We start from the raw sequence: 19244 nt of genomic DNA on the forward strand, positions 1-19244 counted from the left end.
AGCCTTGACTAGACGGACCTTTGTTGGCAAAGTAATGTCTCTGCTTTTTAATATGCTATCTAGGTTGGTCATAACTTTCTTTCTAAGGAGTAAGCGCCTTTTAATTTCATGGCTGCAATCACCATCTGCAGTGATTTTGGAGCCCCCAAAAATAAAGTCTGACACTGTTTCCACTCTTTCTATATCTATTTCCCATGAAGTGATGGGACCAGATGCCATGATCTTAGTTTTCTGAATGTTGAGCTTTAAGCCAACTTTTTCACTCTCCACTTTCACTTTCATCAAGAGGCTTTTGAGTTCCTCTTCACTTTCTGCCATAAGGGTGGTGTCATCTGCATATCTGAGGTTATTGATATTTCTCCCGGCAATCTTGATTCCAGCTTGTGCTTCTTCCAGCCCAGCATTTATCATGATGTACTCTGCATATAAGTTAAATAAGCAGGGTGACAATATACAGCCTCAATGTACTCCTTTTCCTATTTGGAACCAATCTGTTGTTCCATGTCCAGTTCTAACTGTTGCTTCCTGACCTGCATATAGGTTTCTCAAGAGGCAGGTCAAATCCTCTAAAATGAATAAGTAACACTTTTGTGATGAAAAATTAATTTTAAAATTAATTGGTTTCCATGTCTTATTTTTAAATTATCATCCTCTTCATAAGAATGTGAGTCTTATATATGTATACAGCACTTTACAGTGACAGAGTCCTTTTGTGTCTACTATATTATTTAATACTCGTTTTACAGACATAGGGTCTCAAATGCACCGGTCCATTCTATTTGCTTCTCTCTGGATCTTAGCTTTGAAGGAGTCAAGTTCTCAGTGTTATTGGTTTGATCAATAGAGGAAAGATGGAAAGAAGGAGACTGAGGAGACAGGGCCTGGTAGGGAGGGTTGCTCTAAAGACAGGGCCTAGTCAGAGTACAGGGAGTGGGGGTGCAGCCTGCAGACAAGAAACTCTAATGATGGGAGCTGGGGATGACAGGGTTTGGGGCCTGAAGGGAGGGGGCAGGACAGGTCTTAGGGTGGACCACACTGACTTAGGGTTTGTCCTTCATTTCAGAACACTCTAGGAGGTACAGGTTCCTGATGGGGGGGATCAATCTCAATGGCAAAATATTAATTTTCCCTGTCACACTACACTTTTCAATTGTCCGTTTAGAAATCATTGACCTGAGGGTAAATGCCCTGAGGAGAAAGCCTAAACTCTGCCTCGGACCACCCGTTCTGCTGGCCCCCACCGCCTGTAGAGCTGCTCCTCGCATGAGCAACTGTGGAAACAGTTGAGACAGAACTCTAACACCTGTTTAGTTGTTTGCAGATTTTCGGTTCAAAGAGTAAAAATATACAACTGAGACCAAACCTCGCTGAGCCCTCAGAAGCTGTAACCAGGGCCCTGTGTGGCTCTGCCCACAGAGACCTCTGAGGGGGCTGAAAGGGAACTCACTGAAATGGCAAGCTCTGGACCAAAGCGGCAGGTACACCTTGCCAGCATTTGCCTGAGAGAAAGGTGGTATGAAAATCAAATCGATTTTCTAAATAAGTAGACTATCTCTGGGAGGCCACCTCAGAACCCGGTAACAGTGGTTGCCTCTGGGGAAGGGAACTGGGGGCCTGCATCAGGGTGGAGAGGGAGAATTACTTTTCACTTTTGCCTTTCTGTATCCCCTCCAGTTTCGTGTCTTGTGGAGGAATTATCTATTTATTCTATATACACTCACAAATAGAGAAAACACTAGAAGGAAATACATCAAAATGCGAATGGTGGTTATCTCAACTAAGTTTTGCAGATAAAGTTATTAATTTGTTTTTTAGATTTTGCTGTAGAGATCAAGTTTTCTGCACTGAACAGGAAGTTGCTTTCAAAATCAGAAAAAATAAAATAAATATTTTCTTGTGATTTTCAAGTATACAACGAGAACATAAAATGTAAAAATAAATAAATAACACATACTATGTGCCAGTCCTTTCCGTTAACCAGCTCATTTAATACATACAACAACACTACCAAGTAGAGATTTGTTATTATATCACTGCTATTTTATAAATGAGGAAACAGTTTCAGAAAAGTGAAGTAATTTCTTCAGAGACTTAAAATGAGAGGTAGAGCTAAAAGCTGAAAGTCTTATCTTGTTCCAAAAATATATGTTCTTACATTATTTCAAGTCACCTCCAGTCAAATAGTATGTGCACAGGACAAGGGCTCGTGTGCAGATGCCAAGGGCGATTTGTACACTTCACTGGAGAACTCAGATGGTCTGATCTGTCCAGACCCAGGAAGGCCCAGCTGACAAGATGCCAGTACTTACCCCAGCATGATGACCACTGATGAGCAAAGGGAACCAGGAAAGAGCATAAAATCAAGTACCAAAGTTCACATGTGTGAGAAACAGTGGCCCACACGTGTCTCTCCCCACTCAGAAACCGTTCATCCACCTGTTCTTCTCCCTAATATGTATTGAGCATCTGTTAGATCATAGGCTCTCAGCTGGGGGTACCAAGGGGAGCAGAAAGAAATACAGTGCCCAGGCTCATTGGAAAAGGCAGACAGTGGGGGAGGCAGGCAGGAATCAAATAATCCTACAGACTGTGTACAATTACCGCTGGGATAAACGCTGTGTAACAGAGTTCAGTGATGCCACTGCCTAGACTGAGGACGTCTACCCTCACCCCTCAAACCGTGCGTATACACCAGCACTGGGACTCTCCCCGATGGAGTCACACCTGTCTACTTACCTTCTGAAAACAGCCCTAAGCTTACCTGTCAGCACTATCACAGCAGCTTTCTATGCTCACACCATTTCGTCAGCCAGGACCACCTTTGTCCCTCATCTCTACCTGCTAAAATCCTCCTCCCATCACCCAAGCAAGTTTGACTCTGCAGCCCCACTTTTAAAGAAACGATTCAAGAGAGTTCATCCCATCTACAACTGAGAATTCCCCTTTTAAGTTTCCCTCAAAAAGGAGGAAGAAGGGAGTACCACAGCCATCACTTTATCTACACAGGATGTTTTCTTCATTCAGAGTTGTTCAATCTGGGACCAATGGATGTTCTTACAAGTTTTTGAACCCCTACATTGTGTGGAAAATTTGTTTGCACACATGGAATTTTTCTGGGAATTGTGTTTGCAGGAGACACTGAGTTGCTCTCTGGTATCCATCCACCTGAGGACAAAACCAATACAAGAGGGACGGCCAACCTGAAGGACCAGAAAGACACAGAGCCAAGGTCTTAATCAGACTGTGCTTGGAGCCTTCCCTGCCTCTGGACATTTTTATTCTGGCTCAATACTAGGTTAAAACAAAAGGAGGGAGACAGAAGAGAAGGGAAAGGGAAAGAAGTGGAGAAATCCTATCTATTCATGAAGTTCTTTCTCAAAAGCCATTTCCTCCTTCATGGCTTCTCCAGCGGCCCCACATGGAATCAATTCCTCCCTCCTCTGGGCTCTACTAACCAACTCACTGCCCCTCAAGTAGAACAATGATTACATTTCTATTTTGTACTATGGTCCAGTACCTCAAGGGCACGTACTAGGTCATACTTGTGTTTTTATTTCCAGCAGCACTTAGCACAAACTCTGGCAAAAGAAGAGAAAGAAGGGAAGAAGAGAAAGAGGAAAAAAATATTTTTCGGGTACTTAGTCTGTACCATGATCTGTGCTAGATAATTTCTCATGCACTATTTTGTTTAATGAATAAATTTTCTTTTTTTAATGAATACATTTAAAGTAGATATTGGTATTACCATTGGTGCAGAGGATGGAAGAGAGAATTCAAAGAGTCAGGTGTGTTGCCCAAGGTTACACAGTTGGTAGGTGGTAGAAATGATACTGGAGAGCACCTGGCTAATTCTCCTCACTGAGCTTCACCTTGCTTTTGTAACTGTTGCATTGTTAAGCTGACAAATTCCAGGAGAGTCCAAAGAGAACTTGTAAGGACAAGGGTGAATGGAGGGTCTCCAAGTTGCCTACATTCCCCCCAGAATGTGCTTCAATAAACACTTCTGGAAACTCTGGAAAATTCTTAAAGAGATGAGAATACCAGATCACCTGACCTGCCTCTTGAGAAATCTATATGCAGGTCAGGAAGCAACAGTTAGAACTGGACATGGAACAACAGACCGGTTCCAAATTGGGAAAGGAGTACGTCAAGGCTGTATATTGTCACCCTGCTTATTTAACTTATATGCAGAGTACATCATGAGAAACGTTGGGCTGGATGAAGCACAAGCTGGAATCAAGATTGCCGGGAGAAATATCAATAACTTCAGATATGCAGATGACACCACCCTTATGGCAGAAAGCGAAGAAGAACTAAAGAGCCTCTTGATGAAAGTGAGAGAGTAGAGTGAAAAAGTTGGCTTAAAGCTCAACATTCAGAAAACTAAGATCATGGCATCTGGTCCTGTCACTTCATGGAAAATAGATGGGGAAACAGTGGAAACAGTGAGAGACTTGATTTTTGAGGGCTCCAAAATCACTGCAGATGGTGATTGCAGCCATGAAATTAAAAGATGCTTGCTCCTTGGGAAAAAAAGTTATGACCAACCTAAATAGCATATTAAAAAGCAGAGACGTTACTTTGGCAACAAAGGTTAAATCTATAGTTAACTAGTTAAATCTATAGTTTTCCAGTAGTCATGTACGGATATGAGAGTTAAACTATAAAGAAAGCTGAGAGCCAAAGAGTTGATGCTTTTGAACTGTGGTGTTGGAGAAGATTCTTGAGAGTCCCTTGGACTGCAAGGAGATCTAACCAGTCCATCCTAAAGGAAATCAGTCCTGAATATCCATTGGAAGGACTGATGTTGAAGCTTAAACTCCAATGCTTTGGCCACCTGATGCGAAGAACTGACTCATTGGAAAAGACCCTGATGCTGGGAAAGATTGAAGGCAGGAGGAGAAGGGGATGCCAGAGGATGAGATGATTGGATGGCATCACTGACTCAATGGACATGAGTTTGAGTAAACTCCAGGAGTTGGCAATGGACAGGGAGGCCTGGCATGCTGCAGTCCAGGGGGTTGCAAAGAGTCGGACACAACTGAGTGACTGAAGTGAACTGAACTGAAACATTTCTGAGTGTGAGGGTAGTGTTAATCAGAACCACGGGATCCCAGCCAGTGGCTGGGAAACTACTGAGCCAGTCATGGAGGCAAGAAACTTCTCTAAAAATATTTGGTTTTGCTTCTTCATATTCTAGATTATTTAGGACTTTAGGGTAAGTTTTCAGATCTCGGTCTGTCCCAATTACACATGAACTTATGTATTAAACCTGAGTGATGACAGATATTGGTAACAGATAATCAACTTCCTATTTGGAGTGGGCAGCATGTGAGTAAAAGTTTACACCCAGGCACCTGACTCTCAGAGCAGGGAGACTAAAAATACAATCAAAGAAACCACTTGAAACATGTTTGCAGTTCCCATGAGAAGTGTCTGCCTCAAAGAGAATGCACCTCCCCCCATCCCCACAGCTCCTCTGCTGCCTCCCTGTACACTCTCCAGAACCAGGCATCCTAAAGGCTCTCACCACTGTGATTCCACATTTCACTAGAGGTTCCTTCAAATCCACTCCAGAATAACGTAAGTCCTATTTTGGTCCAAATCAGGAATCCTATTGACCACAGTCCCTGTGTTGCCTTGGAGTCCTTGCAAGTGATCTATAAAGACATTGATATTTTTAACTTCAAGCCCCAACAAATCAGTATATGTGAAGAGTGTGTTAATTGTTGATGAGATCAACAAAATTAAAACTTATTGGAAAGTGCTTCTGAATTCATTGTAAATATTTGTCACTATTTTGTCTTCCCAAACAACAGATACAAAACATCAAGCCATTCTCTTGTGGGGTCTGTATTGGTAATAACGAGTAGTCTTCATACAAATTGTAAATTACCACAGATTCTAATCTTCTGCCTTTGCTCATATCTCTCAAGCCAGACACCAGCCTAAGACTCTATGGGAATGCACTCTCCCACCTTAGGAAGCCATCTGCTCCCTTCAGACTTTCAGTCCTTGCTCTAGACTTGGCTGAAAGATCTGCTGCTTCCTGGAAGCTATACAGGGTGGGCAGGAAAGGAAGGAGCTAAGAATTGCAAAGGGTCCACTCACTAAGGTGGAGCCGGTGCTGGGAGCCTGAGGCGCATAGAGATGCACTTACCTCATAAGTGGAATCAAAATGAAAACTAAGGGGCAGTGCCCACGGGTGTGGCAAGTTTGGTAGAGATTCAGGCAACAGACAGCCCCTGAGTTCCCAGAGGACACAACGCAGGCCCCAACAGGCTAGTGGCATGCAATAGCGGGTACATGTGGGCCACATGAAGGTTCAAGGGGCAAGTGGTACAGCTGTGGCTTAGTGACTCAGCTCAGGGAGAGTGTGAAGGCCGGGGAGGGACCCCATTATAAGGATTAAACAGAATGATGGTGTCTGGGACATAGCTCAAGATTTGGGGGGATTGGGTGTGTATGTGTGTGTGTGAGAGAGAGAGAACACTTGTATACAGCAGAGAAGCATGTAAATAAATAGAAGCCAGGTCCTAAGAAGCAGGTCCATGCACACAGCTGCAACAAGTGGGACAGCAGATAGAGAAGGTGAAACCTTCAGTCTTTGTTTAAAAGTTCCTTCTGCCTGAAATACATTTTTCCAAACCCAGCTGCCACTTGTTGAAACCCAACCCATTCTATGAAGTCCAACTTCTTCAGAGCCAGAAATTTCTATATTCTGCCTCGGGGTCTGGAAGCTCATTGGGAATTCTCGTTTTAGAGTCTTCAGCAGTAGTAATGGAGGCAGGTACAGGAGCCAGAAGTTCTGGGTTTAGACCCAGATCAAAGCTCTGCCACTTGATTAACTGAAATCTAAGCCACATCTAGAAAGTGGTGGGAATAATAAACCCACCTTACAGTCTCATTATCAGGGTATTCCCTGGCCTGCTCATGCTCAGAACTAATGTCAATTATCAAATAGGATCATGTAGGGGAAAGAATGTGATAAATTGCTACTTATATGTGATCTATATTTACAATTTTAATCTTTATTTCACCCTGAAAGCGACTCACAAAGTACCTTGCACACAGTGGATACTTAGTAATTTGTGTAGTTAGGTAGCAGAAAAAGTCAGAATCTGGCAGCATTGTGGATAACATTACAACTAAAACCCCACATCTCACTTCCTTATTCCACAACTTGTAAACAATAAGTAGGGCATTCCAGCTTACTGACTCAGAGAAGGGAGAGAGAGCAGATGAAAGAAGACAATTTTGGCTTTTGTGTTTCTAAATATACTTTTAGAACTTATACTAGAAAAATAGTTTTGAAACCACCAATTAGTAATAACTGGGCCTTTTGACCTTCAAACTCCAAAATACTAAGAGCATGGGCTTAAACGTTATGCCAAAACAGTAGTAATAGGAGATTGGATAATAATATAAGATTCAGCTTTTCTCACACTGGAGGAAATACCAGTTCTCTTGGAAGAGACAGGAGAAAGTAGAAGTCTAGTAATTGAGTGAGAAGCAGGTGTGGGCCCCTAGGATGGTTCCTGCCTCTCAAAGCAGGCCAGAAGTCCAGAGTGAGGGGCGTGCTGGAAGGCCTTAAGGTTGTGGATATGAGGACAAAAGAATGTGTGCCTTGACTGCCAAGATGAAATCAGAAAAGCAGCAGACCGGAATAGTAGCAGCAGAAGAGAAACTAGAACATGTTGTTTTTAGACAAAGGGAACCTAAGGCAGTTGCTCTGAGTTCCCTGTAGTTAAAGATTCTCATGGGAGAGGAAATGGATGTTTCTTATGTGCTCCTTAGAGGGACACGGAAGTAGCTGGGAGTACTGGCAGACTGAAGAGGCCTTGAAAACAGGACAAGGAAAATGAAAAATGACCAGCAAGGACTGATGACCAGAACCAGATGGATCTAAGGACTTTCAGTTGATGCCAGGAGGGAAGGGGTTGATGATCAAGAGAGAGACTGATGGGAATATAGACTTTCAGCAGGTGCCAGCGTGAACCGATGATGCAAATGACCATGGTAAGCCTGGGCCAGATACCTCTTTATTACAGTGTCCTTCCACAGTGTAAATGCACCCTGGAACTATCTGCTGCTGCTGCTGCTGAGTCATTTCAGTCGTGTCCGACTCTGTGCAACCCCATAGACGGCAGCCCACCAGGCTCCCCCGTCCCTGGGATTCTCCAGGCAAGAACACTGGAGTGGGTTGTCATTTCCTTCTCCAATGCAGGAAAGTGAAAAGTGAAAGTGAAGTCGCTCAGTCGTGTCAGACTCTTCACAACCCCATGGATTGCAGCCCACCAGGCTCCTCCATCCATGGGATTTTCCAGGCAAGAGTACTGGAGTGGGATGCCATTGCCTTCTCTGCTGGAACTATCTAAGCAAGCCAAATCCTGAGTTGATAAGGCTTTCCCGAAGTGAGTTATCATTATGTTGACTACAGTTTCTGCCACTGGTAGAATGGGGAGCTCAGAACAGAGATTAAGTTCAAGACTAGAAAACTAACAGACTGAGAAAGACAAATATATGATATCACTTATATGTGGAATTTTAAAAAATGTTACAAATGAACTTATTTACAAAACAGAAATAGACTCATAGACATAGAAAACAAACTTATGGTTACCAAAGGGGATGGCAGGGTTGGGAGAGAGACAAATTAGGAATTTGGGATTAACATATACACACTACTATATATAAATATTGGGCTTCCCAGGTGGTGCAGTGGGTAAAGAATCTACCTGCAATACAAGAGATGCAGAAGACTTGGGTTCGATCCCTGGGTCAGGAAGATCTCCTGGAGGAAGGCATGGCAACCCACCCCAGTATTCTTGCCTAGAGAATCACATGGACAGAGAAGCCTGGTGGGCTACAGTCCATAGGGTCTCAAAGAGTCAGACAGAGCTGAAGCAACTGAGCGTGCACGCACACATGCCACACCAATGGCCTTTGACCCAAGGGCCATCAGTGTCAACGGGCCAGCAACTCATCAAGTGACCTCCCGTGAAAAACCTTTGTCCAACACCAACAGTGGTGATTGGCTTGGTCAACTGAATTCTCACTTCTGCCTTTCTGGACTGGGAAATCCTCAGAGGGAAGCAATCGATGTTTAACAGGAAGAGAGTAAAAGGCAACCTGAGAAGAGAATCAGAAAATTAGAGAGCAGCTGAGTCACATCAAAGGTGTGACAATTAAGAAACCTTTACTACAAGCTGTGGTGGGGAAACCAAAGTAATCTGATTCATGCTGACTTCAGTCCCACTGTCAGGGTGGGATAGACTTCTGTGGAGGTTCTAACATGACAAAATAAAATGCCAGCTCTGGCATACTTTCCCTGGAAGGTAGCCATTACTGTCACCCTAATTTTACAACTTAGAAAGCTGAGTCTCAGAAAATTTAAATAACTTGTCCACAGCCACACAGAAAACACGTGACTGAACTTGGATTTTTTTTGGGGGGTGGTGTACTGGGTCTTAGTTGCAGCACTTCAATCTTCATTGAGGCATGCAGGATTTTTTTTTAAGTTGTGACCTGTGGGATCTAGTTCTCTGACCAAGGTTTGAACCCAGGCCCCCTGCATTGGTAGCATGAAGTCTTAGCCACTGGACCACCAGGGAATTTCCCTGAACTTGGATTTAAAGCCAGGTTCTGCCTAACTCCAAAGCCCATGTTCCTTCGGCTCTGCCACCCTGCCTTATAAGAGACTATTACAGATAACTGTATATGTTTGACATCTAAAGAAATCCCCAATGATATTATCCAGCATTGAAAAGAATAAGACGGCTCTACACATCCTGACTTGTAACAACCTCCAAAAATTATAGTGAAGCCAAATAAAGCAAGACATCAAAATGGAGGGTTTACTATGCCAACACTTTTGTTTAAAAAATGGAAGCATGGGAAAATTGCATTGAAACATGTATAATATCATATATGAAACGAGTCGCCAGTCCAGGTTCAATGCATGATACTGGATGCTTGGGGCTGGTGCACTGGGATGACCCAGAGGGATGGTACGGGGAGGGAGGTAGGAGGAGGGTTCAGGATGGGGAACACGTGTATACCTGTGGTGGATTCATGTTGATATATGGCAAAACCAATACAATATTGTAAAGTTAAAAAATAAAATAAAATAAATAATATTTTAATAGAAAAAAAATGGAAGCAATGAATGAGGGTAATATATGCACATTTATCCTGGTACATACATAGAATAGGAAGGATAGCAAAACAGGAGGAAGAAAATTATCAGTGAAGATGGCAAATGTTTCACTGTATCTCCCTATATTTCTGATTTAGAATAGATATGTTTTATCTATAAAAAAATAAATAATATTTTAAAAGCACAGAGTGATTTCAACAACCTATAAACTTTTGTTCCTTATGGTGCCTCCAGGCATGAAAATATTATCAGTTTTCTATGTCTGATACTTTAAAGAAAGTATCCAGAAGCAATAGCAATCAGAAAGTGGGTTAAATAGATGTCCAAAAGCTCACAGCACTCTTTTCTTATTTTCATAAGAATTAACACTCATAGGAAAATTAGTAAAATAGCCTCAGAGAGAAACTTATTATTTTTTGCCTAGAAAGTAAATGAGATTTGGAAAATTTTGAGGTGAGGGATTATCAGAATAGGAGAATCAACAATAAACAAAGCCTGGGACTTCCCTGGTGGTCCAGTGGCTATGACTCCATGCTCCCAATGTAGGAGGCCTGGGTTCAATCCCTGATCAGGGAACTAGATCCTGCATGTTGCAACAAAGATTGAATATCCTGCATACTGCAACTAAGACCTGGCATAGCCAAATAAGTATCAAAAAAAGTGGGGGCCTCCTTTGTGGCTCAGTGGTAAAGAATCCACCTGCCAGTTCAGGAGACAAGGATTCGATCCCTGATTTGGGAAGATTCCAAATGCCGTGGAGCAGCTAAGCCCATGCACAACAATTGAGCCTGAGCTCCAGAACCCTGGAGCCACAACTACTGAAGCCCACGTGCCCTAGAGCCTGTGCTCCACAACTAGAGAAAAGGCTGTGCCGCAACGAAGACTCGGTATAGCCAAAAATAAATAAATAAATAAAATTATATATATAAAAAAACAATAAAGCCTGCTCTACTAGCATATCTCCGTCCTCCTCTCCAAACTCTCTCATTAAATCTCATTAAACTTTCCATTGAAGCTCACCACTTGAGGGAAAATGAAAAGAAAACAAAGACAAAGAGGAAACAACTGTATGCCAAAATAATTTCCAGATATATTAAAAATTTAGGTATTGAACCTTTAAAGGTAACAAGACTAATGAACTTGTGAGTCAGTACGTAATCAAGCAATGGGGAAGGTCATTCTAAAAATGCACACCAAAGGCAAAAACCATCAAAGATGTGATCAACATTATCTGACTAAATACTAGTTTTAAACTTTGTACATTAAAAAACTATAACTAAAAATTATGAGTTATACAATCAATGGAAAATATTTGTAATATTATCACAAAAGATTATTTACGATCTAAAGGGTTTTTATAGGTCTTGCTTGGAAAATCACCCCAAACTGAAAGGAGAACAAGAAACAGAAACACAAACTCCATCCTCAATGAAACCAAGAGACATCAGTAACCCCAAACCACACAGTATGAAGACTGGTAAGTGACTTTGCTGAGACAAGAGAGGGCACACTAAATATGTCCCTCAGAACCCCAAAAAAGCAGGAATATTAAAGTCTCCCCAAGCCAAGAATTCCAGGATAGATGGAGGCTGACAGCAGGGAATTGGTTTAAGAAGTTAAGCCTTCTGCTTATCCTTCCTACTGCTTGCAGTCTAACAAGATTTATCCAATGGAGAAAGGTTCTGGACTCAGGGACACCAGAAGCTGAAGGAGACACATGAGGACATCTTACTTAAAGTAAAGGGGTTAAGTAAAGATTTACACACACACACACGCACACACACCTCTATATACCCTGTCTCTCCTATCTTCTCTTTCCTTGGTGTTCCTTGGTTTGGCTGTTTTATTGACAAGGAAATTGGGGCACAACAAAACTGTGAAACACACCCAAAGCCACACAGCTGGTAAGCAATGGAGCTGGCATTTAAATCCAGCAATCTGGCTCCAAGCTTTGCTCTAAGTTGCTAACTCTCTCTGTATAAGTTACTGTACAAAAAAGGACCTGAAGTCTATACAGCAAGGAAGCTGCTATATTGTCTCTGAACAGAAGGCAGTTGTAGGTAATTTTTATGGTTGTTTTTTTTTTGCTTGTTTGTATGGGTTCCTAATTTCTGAAGTGAGTTTGTATGTTATTACAATTTATAAATATTAAAAAACCGCATTTTGAAAAACAACATTATCTCTTCAGCCTATCATACAGGACCAATTTTCACTTAGTGGGAAAAACAGAAGACCTGGTTACTAGATCCAACTGTCACTCCAAGCACATAGTAAGTGCTCAATAAAATTTATATTCATTAAGCATCTACTTTGGTGTCAGGCACTATACCTGAAGCCATAATTGCTATTACTGTTATTACTGTCAGTGTTACCTGTCCATCTTTAGACAAGTCAACTACCCTTTTTGGGTCCCAGGAAAGGAGATTAGCATGAAGGTAACAATGACAACTGTGGCTTGACTGAATTATGGTGAATGAGGTGATTCTCTCAAAGTTAGTGGTCCTTTGGGAGGCATCGGTGAAGAGAGGATACTTGCCTTGTAAGAGAAAGTTCTGAAAAAGCATAAAAGCGGAACTAGATCCATGACACAAGAAGGATTTCCCTGAAGTTAGATTGGCAGAATAGAGGGTAGAAGGGATGCTGAGCATGAGGTTGCTAAGCCCCTCCCTCCACACAACAGGATATTTCCCTGCCAGTGAATAAGGCTGAGGGTTTAAGCAGACAATGACAGATAAGGGCAAGGGGCTAGGTGTACAGATGGTAACAGACTTGGCGACATAGCCAGATAAGGTGTGACTAGTCCTTTGGGAAATAACTTGTTCTGTATCTTTAAAATACCCTGAGGAAACTGAGACAATAAAATTGGTTAACCCTGCAGAGACCCATTGCTTAGAATCATAGTACCTTTTCATGGTTGATTTTTCTCCCTTTTTCCACTTTCCTTCCCTTTGGGCTTCTTAAATCCGGCCTCAACTCCAGCCTCAACAAAGATAATCCCATTGTCCCTGATCTCTGCCCTAGACCCCACATTCCCAGACTCTGTTTTCTGTCCCTTTCCACTTCTGACCTACTGATTATCCAAGAGTATGCCAACTTCCAAACTCCCAGACAAGATCTGATGCTCGTCTGCAGTCCCTGGGAATGATCTTGACCTGTCCCTGGACTCTGTTTATCATAAATCTCAACATCCTCAATGGGAGAATCTCTGTCATAACCCAGTGGAACTGAGTTCAAAGTGTAATCTTAGACCTAGGCAAAGATGGTAACTCAGGATGGAACTCCTATGATAATTGTAGACACAATTGACAGAAGCTATGGGTCTAATTATTTTATGAAACTAAATATAATTATTATAATCAGACAGAAACATAGTTAGATGTAAACAATAAGACAACTTTGAGGGTTCTCTATTTATCTTTCATGATACCCTTCATGAGAAGTGCTCTTCTTCACATCCACCACAGATTGCTGACCAGTGAAGTTCCCGCTTCCCCTGAAGTCTAGACACTGATCCCTGAGAGGCTGCATGTATAGTGGAAAGTAGGTGGCCTCTGGGCTCAGAAAGCCCAGGGTTCAAATTTCAGCCTTGTCACTTATTCGCTATGTGCCTAAATTTACCCACCCATAAAGTGGGAGAAAGTGACTACCCTGGGTTGTGCTAAGGAGTAGAAGGTACAGATATGAATTGGTGACTGCAGCTCCCCCACATCCCCCGCACTCTAATTATGCTTCTGTAAATCATAGTCATTGTTCCTGGAGTCAGGAACCAAGTATAGATTCTAGGCACCAAGCTCCCCTGGCTTCATCTCATTAAGGAGTCAGTGACTCAGCTCACCATCCCTCGGGACATTTCAAGTGAGCACAGGCCCAGCTGCGTGTGCCCCAGGTACAGGCCTGGGCGCCAGACCAGGCAGATCTCCAGAGAAGTGCTGCTTTCTTCTCTCCAGAGGAGAGCACGGGGCCTGTTTGTTCACACACCTGGAAAAGGTTAGCAGCTTCCAGGACGCGCTGGACATTCTGTTTGGTGATGAGCGCCTTGCTGGTGTACGTGTAGTCCAGAAGAGTGTGCATGGTTTCCGCATCCACCCCTTTGATAATGATCCTCTTCTCATACTTCTCCTTCAAATCATTGCAGAACATGGCCCTGGGAGAGAGATGTGTGAACATGAGTCCAACTGAGACCCGTGGCTCCAAATCTAAACAGACTCCCTTCAGACCTGTCTGCCCCGGTGGGACAGCAAGGTGCGCAAGGTCCGGACCCGGAGTGACTGTTGTCTGTCCCTCAGTGCCCGGCACGCGCCAGATGTCCCGTGAGTGCTTAGTGAACTGACGTGTCCTGCTCTGCTAGGCCCAAGTGTGGTTCCCAAGTCAGTCTCAGACCTCAAGGGACACCAGGAGCCCTACTGGCTCACCTGGCAGGATCTAGAACTATTTTAAACTGGCTCAAAGTGTGGGGTTCTTCTGGAGGCTTGTGACAATGCCAAAGCCTTTTCCCAGAAACTGTACTCACTGAGGCAGGATCCACCAGGAGGGAGCCCTAGTGACAGAATGTACTTTCTAGAAGGGGGACTTGCACCCCAACACCGAGGGCACTGTATCTCTAAATTCTCTTCCTGCGCCCTTTGCCACACCTCCTATTTATCTCTGGAAATCACTGGCCAGTTTCTTTCTGCTGTTTCCTCATCTACAAAACAGAGGTGACTGCTTGTGATTTTCTAGGAACAAACATCAAAAAATCAGAAAGAAAGACATTGAGAAAAGAGAGAAAAAGAAAGAGAAGGAATTACTTGACCAGTTGACTTCTTGAACATTTTGTTTGCGCCAGTGAGATCTTCTCCCCTGGGTCTCCCTCTGTCCTTCTTCCTGTCTTTGTTTTCATCGTAACAATCCCCTCCCCTTCTTCTCTCCTCCCTCAACTGGCCTCCTCACCCTTCTCCCCTCAGAAGATGACAGCATGACCCAGACAGTAAATGTGCATTCTGTAAAGTTAACAAATCCCAGGCTGGAATCAAAGAAGCAGTGATGTCCTTTGGACAGATAACTAATTTACACGCCAATTTTTTCAGCCGTAAACTCTCTTGGCCAGAAGGGCACAGAGTCATGTGTGGAACCACACACCTTGTAAAGTGTGATCATGAAGCCCTCACCTTGCTGCCTCCTGATTCCATAGAGGACTCTGCCATCACAGCAAACACACAGTTCCTTAACTCAACCTGCCTTCCTAGGAGGAGTTGGACAACCTCATTCCCTAAACCTCCCTTTGAGTCTCTATAGCAGAGTTACCTGATAGAAATCTGACGCAAGCTATATGTGTAATTTAAAATTTCCTAGCAACCATAATTTTAAACATAAAAAAATGAGATAAAATTAATTTTAATCTTTTATTTAACCTAATACATACAGAAATATTATCACTTCAACATGTAGTAAATATTTTTAGCTACGAATGAGATAATTTACATTCTTTTTTTTTAATACTAAGCCTTCAAAATCCCTCATGTATACTTTACACTTAAAGCACATCTCAGTCCATACCAGCCATAATTCAAATGTTCAGTAGCCACATGAGGCTAGAGGTGAGTCTGTTAGGCAGTGCAGCCCTAAAACATTAATCCTGAACTCTGCTGTTGGGTCACCAAGATCTGCAAACATCTCAGGGGATAAAGTCAATGTCACCCACATGAATGTCATATACATGAACACATGGGAAATAGAACATTTAGATGGAGAGGGTGGGCAATGATAATGGGGTCAAATGAAGCTTCATGTAATTAAGGCAGCATATCACTGGAATCCTACCCAGGTGAAATTTAGAAATACCCCTTCACCTGATACGTGATTTTAAAATTGGTAAAAAGTGATTTTGTTGAATCTGAATGATCTCATACATTCTAAGGAAAATTGAAAAAGTCTACTCTGCTCTAGACATGTTTTGATATTAAATGAGATAGGTATATAAATTGTCTAATTAAATGCCTTGTACTTTGAGGGGCTCTTATGCATTTTGCAGGTCCCAGATGACATAATTATATGGGCTCTCTGAGATCATTTGGACTCTTGGTGGGGCTATTACTGCTAGATACAACTTCTGAATTCTCTCTTAGAATCTGTCACTGAACAACATCCTGCCCCAGTTCAGCTAATACATAATTGGGTGTCTGAATCTCCCAGAAACCAGCCCTCAAGAGCTGGTGATGTATTAGGGGTATGTAGGAGGGAAGATGAGGAGGGGAGGAGGCCAAGCAAAGCAAAAGTCATACAGAAAATCACTTTGGCCTAGTCCTGCAGGACCTCTGAAGAAGACATTCCAGAGTAGTCCCAACAAGAGGCAAAGTTGGGCTGTGATACTCTGGCACCTCTGACAGTTACAGGCCACTCCTGGAGGAGGTCAATTCTCAGGCCCCTCTGGGTTTTGATGTGTGTGGGTGACAAGCACTCTGCACAAGCAGAGTGACCCCAGGAGCCTAGGGAGGGCGGGAAAAGCACTGCAGTCCTGGCTGTTGGAAGGTGGAGAGAGCTGTGAGATGCTATCTCACCATGTCACAAGTGAGCAAACCTTGGTTTCCTTCTCTGTAAAATGATTAACAATAGTCCCTACCCCAGTGAGCTTCTGGGAAGGATAAGATAATACTCACAAAGAGGTTGGAACAATAGCTAGCACTCACTAAGGCAAGGCATCTCTGGCTGGTCAGGGAGATACTTGGAGCAGACGGCCAACCCCACTCTATCTCACAACCCTGGACCTGCCAGCATTGGGCTTGCTTCCAGTCAGGTCTCTGCACATCTGTCTACCACCCATCCAGCCTAGAATTAGGGCCAGGGCTGCTCACAAACTGGCCTAGGGACATTAGCATGGTGTGGGCACACAATAGGAGCTCAATAAATGTTCATAGGAGAGAGAGGAAGGGCGTGCTGTAAAGACTATGTCTTTAGACACAGAGCCCCCTTGGAAGTTTTTTCTTTTGCCTTGTTTGGGTCCGAAAGTGCCAGCATTTCTCTGCTTTTCTCTGAGACTTTTTTCACTGATTTTCTGCCACTTAAATAAACTCTCCTTGGCCACAGACACCATGCTGAACACAGATAAGATGAAACTAAGGAGAAAACTATATATTTCTCATAGACCAAACTCCTAGGCCTGCTGCTGCTCCCTGGGAGATAAACGGAAACACTTTGGCAACGTTGTGACCCCATGAAAGGTCCACAACCCGGGCAAAGTGGGCCCTAGCTTTCCACTTTAATAACAGTAATCTCCCACAGCTAGATTTATAGCATTTGTAGGCCAAACAGCAGAATCTCTTTTGACTATTATATCCATTCTAAAATTTATTTATTTATGGCTGTGTCAAGCCTTCGCTATGGCTCACAGGCTTCTCTCTAGTTGCAGCACACAGGCTCAGTAGTTGTGACACACAGGCTTAGTTGCCCCTCGGCGTGTGGGATCTTAGTTCCCCAACCAGGGATCGAACCCACCACGCCTGCATTGGAAAACGAATTCTTAACCTCTGGGCTTCCAGGGAAGTCCCTAACATACCCATTTTATAGGTGACAGACTGAAGCAAAAGTTAAGTGAATTGACCAAGACCCTACAGGTTGTCAGCAATAGAATGGGACCCAGAACCTAGGGACTTTGATCTGGTGCTCACCAGTGCACTAACATCAAGGAAAACAGCAAGAGTTCAAGGCCATCTTTAGGGGATCAACTAGTGTCAGCATTGAGTGAACCAGGCCACATTTTGCTCCCTGAGAGCACAGCTAGGTTTGTTGCTAACCATTTATCCCTTAGCTTCTGCAGGAAACAAAATCTTTGTGTAATAAAAATACTTTCTAGACAGACACCAAGTCTCTTGAGATTCTTGTAAAACAGAGGTAGCTATGAAGATCCTCTTTTCACAGTTAGAAATAGTCTCACCATAGGGAATCAGTTGCCCAATACTTCAGCAGTGAGTCAGTGCCGACCCCAAAATAGAGTTCATCTCCCACAATAGCCATGGAAATAACCATGGGCCAAAGTCTCCTGTAATGAAGTCAGGCCATGGCCCCATCCTTCTGTCTGGGCTTCACTCCCCTCCAAGCTCTGCCAGCCTCACTCCTGACTTTATTCAGGTCTCTACTCGGATGTCACTGCCTCAGGGTGACCGTCCCTGACACTCAGTCTAAAATAATCACTCCCTAATGTCATCTCCATTGTTTTTCTTCACGATCCTGTACCAACCTGAAGCTATATTACACATCTATTGTTAATGAGTTTAATAATTGTCTCTCTGCTAGAACATGAGCTGAGTGAGGACAGGGGCTATGCTGTGCTCAACACTATATCCTCAGGGCTAGAATAGTGCCTGGAACCTAAGGAGACATTCAGTAAATATTTGGAGAGAGAATACATGAATGAATGACAGCAAACTTGTGCTTCTAGATCTTCCATGTTTGCTTTTGACAGGGCTCTGCCCCTCCAAAAATTATGAAGCATTCTACAGGATGAGGCCCAAAGAGACCTGCCCATTGAGAACACCCATCACACCCCTGAGTCCAATGCCTGGAGCTTAAAGAGAACGCACCCACACCAAAACTTCCCACTCACAAATTCAGTAAGCTCATGTTCCAACAGCTCCTAAATGTCATCCATTCAGAATTTTCAATCAGCCCAACTTTGCTTTGGTTCCTCCCACCCTCCAGGCCTCCACACTTAACTTCCTGCCTCCTGAGGCTCTAACCCCAATCACAGTACTATAAGCAAATATCCACCTCCATCACCACCCCCCTGTCTTTCCTAGACCAGCTACACCCATGTTGCCCCCGTCCTGTTCTTCTAATCCCTTCACCATCACATTTATACCAAGAACTAACTCCTCTGCATCAGTGAGGTATTCAGGGTTGGAATAGCTCTAACGTTGGTTGCAAACTGAGTTAAATTCTACTTAAGGATATGTGTATTCTTATAGCTGATTCACATTGTTGTACTGCAGAAACCAACATGATATTGTAAAGCAATTATCCTCCAGTTAAAAATTTTTAAAAAGGATATATGTCAATATGCATACAACTGGCCAAAAATGTTTTTTAAATTAGCAATCATGTGCTGCTCAAT

At 43.1% G+C, this 19244-nt stretch overlaps 1 protein-coding gene across 1 annotated transcript in view; it reads right to left on the minus strand.

Annotated features, from left to right (window-relative positions):
- KLHL6 (kelch-like family member 6) overlaps positions 1-19244 on the minus strand; it is a 57010-nt gene that overhangs the window by 21973 nt on the left and 15793 nt on the right. The window contains exon 2 of the mRNA XM_010855661.1: positions 14138-14303. Coding sequence (XP_010853963.1) covers positions 14138-14303 — 166 coding nt within the window. The remainder of the gene's footprint in view (positions 1-14137; positions 14304-19244) is intronic.

The sequence above is a fragment of the Bison bison genome, unplaced genomic scaffold, assembly GCF_000754665.1.
Source record: "Bison bison bison isolate TAMUID 2011002044 unplaced genomic scaffold, Bison_UMD1.0 scf7180017864367, whole genome shotgun sequence".
In the NCBI taxonomy this organism is placed as follows: Eukaryota; Metazoa; Chordata; class Mammalia; order Artiodactyla; family Bovidae; genus Bison; species Bison bison.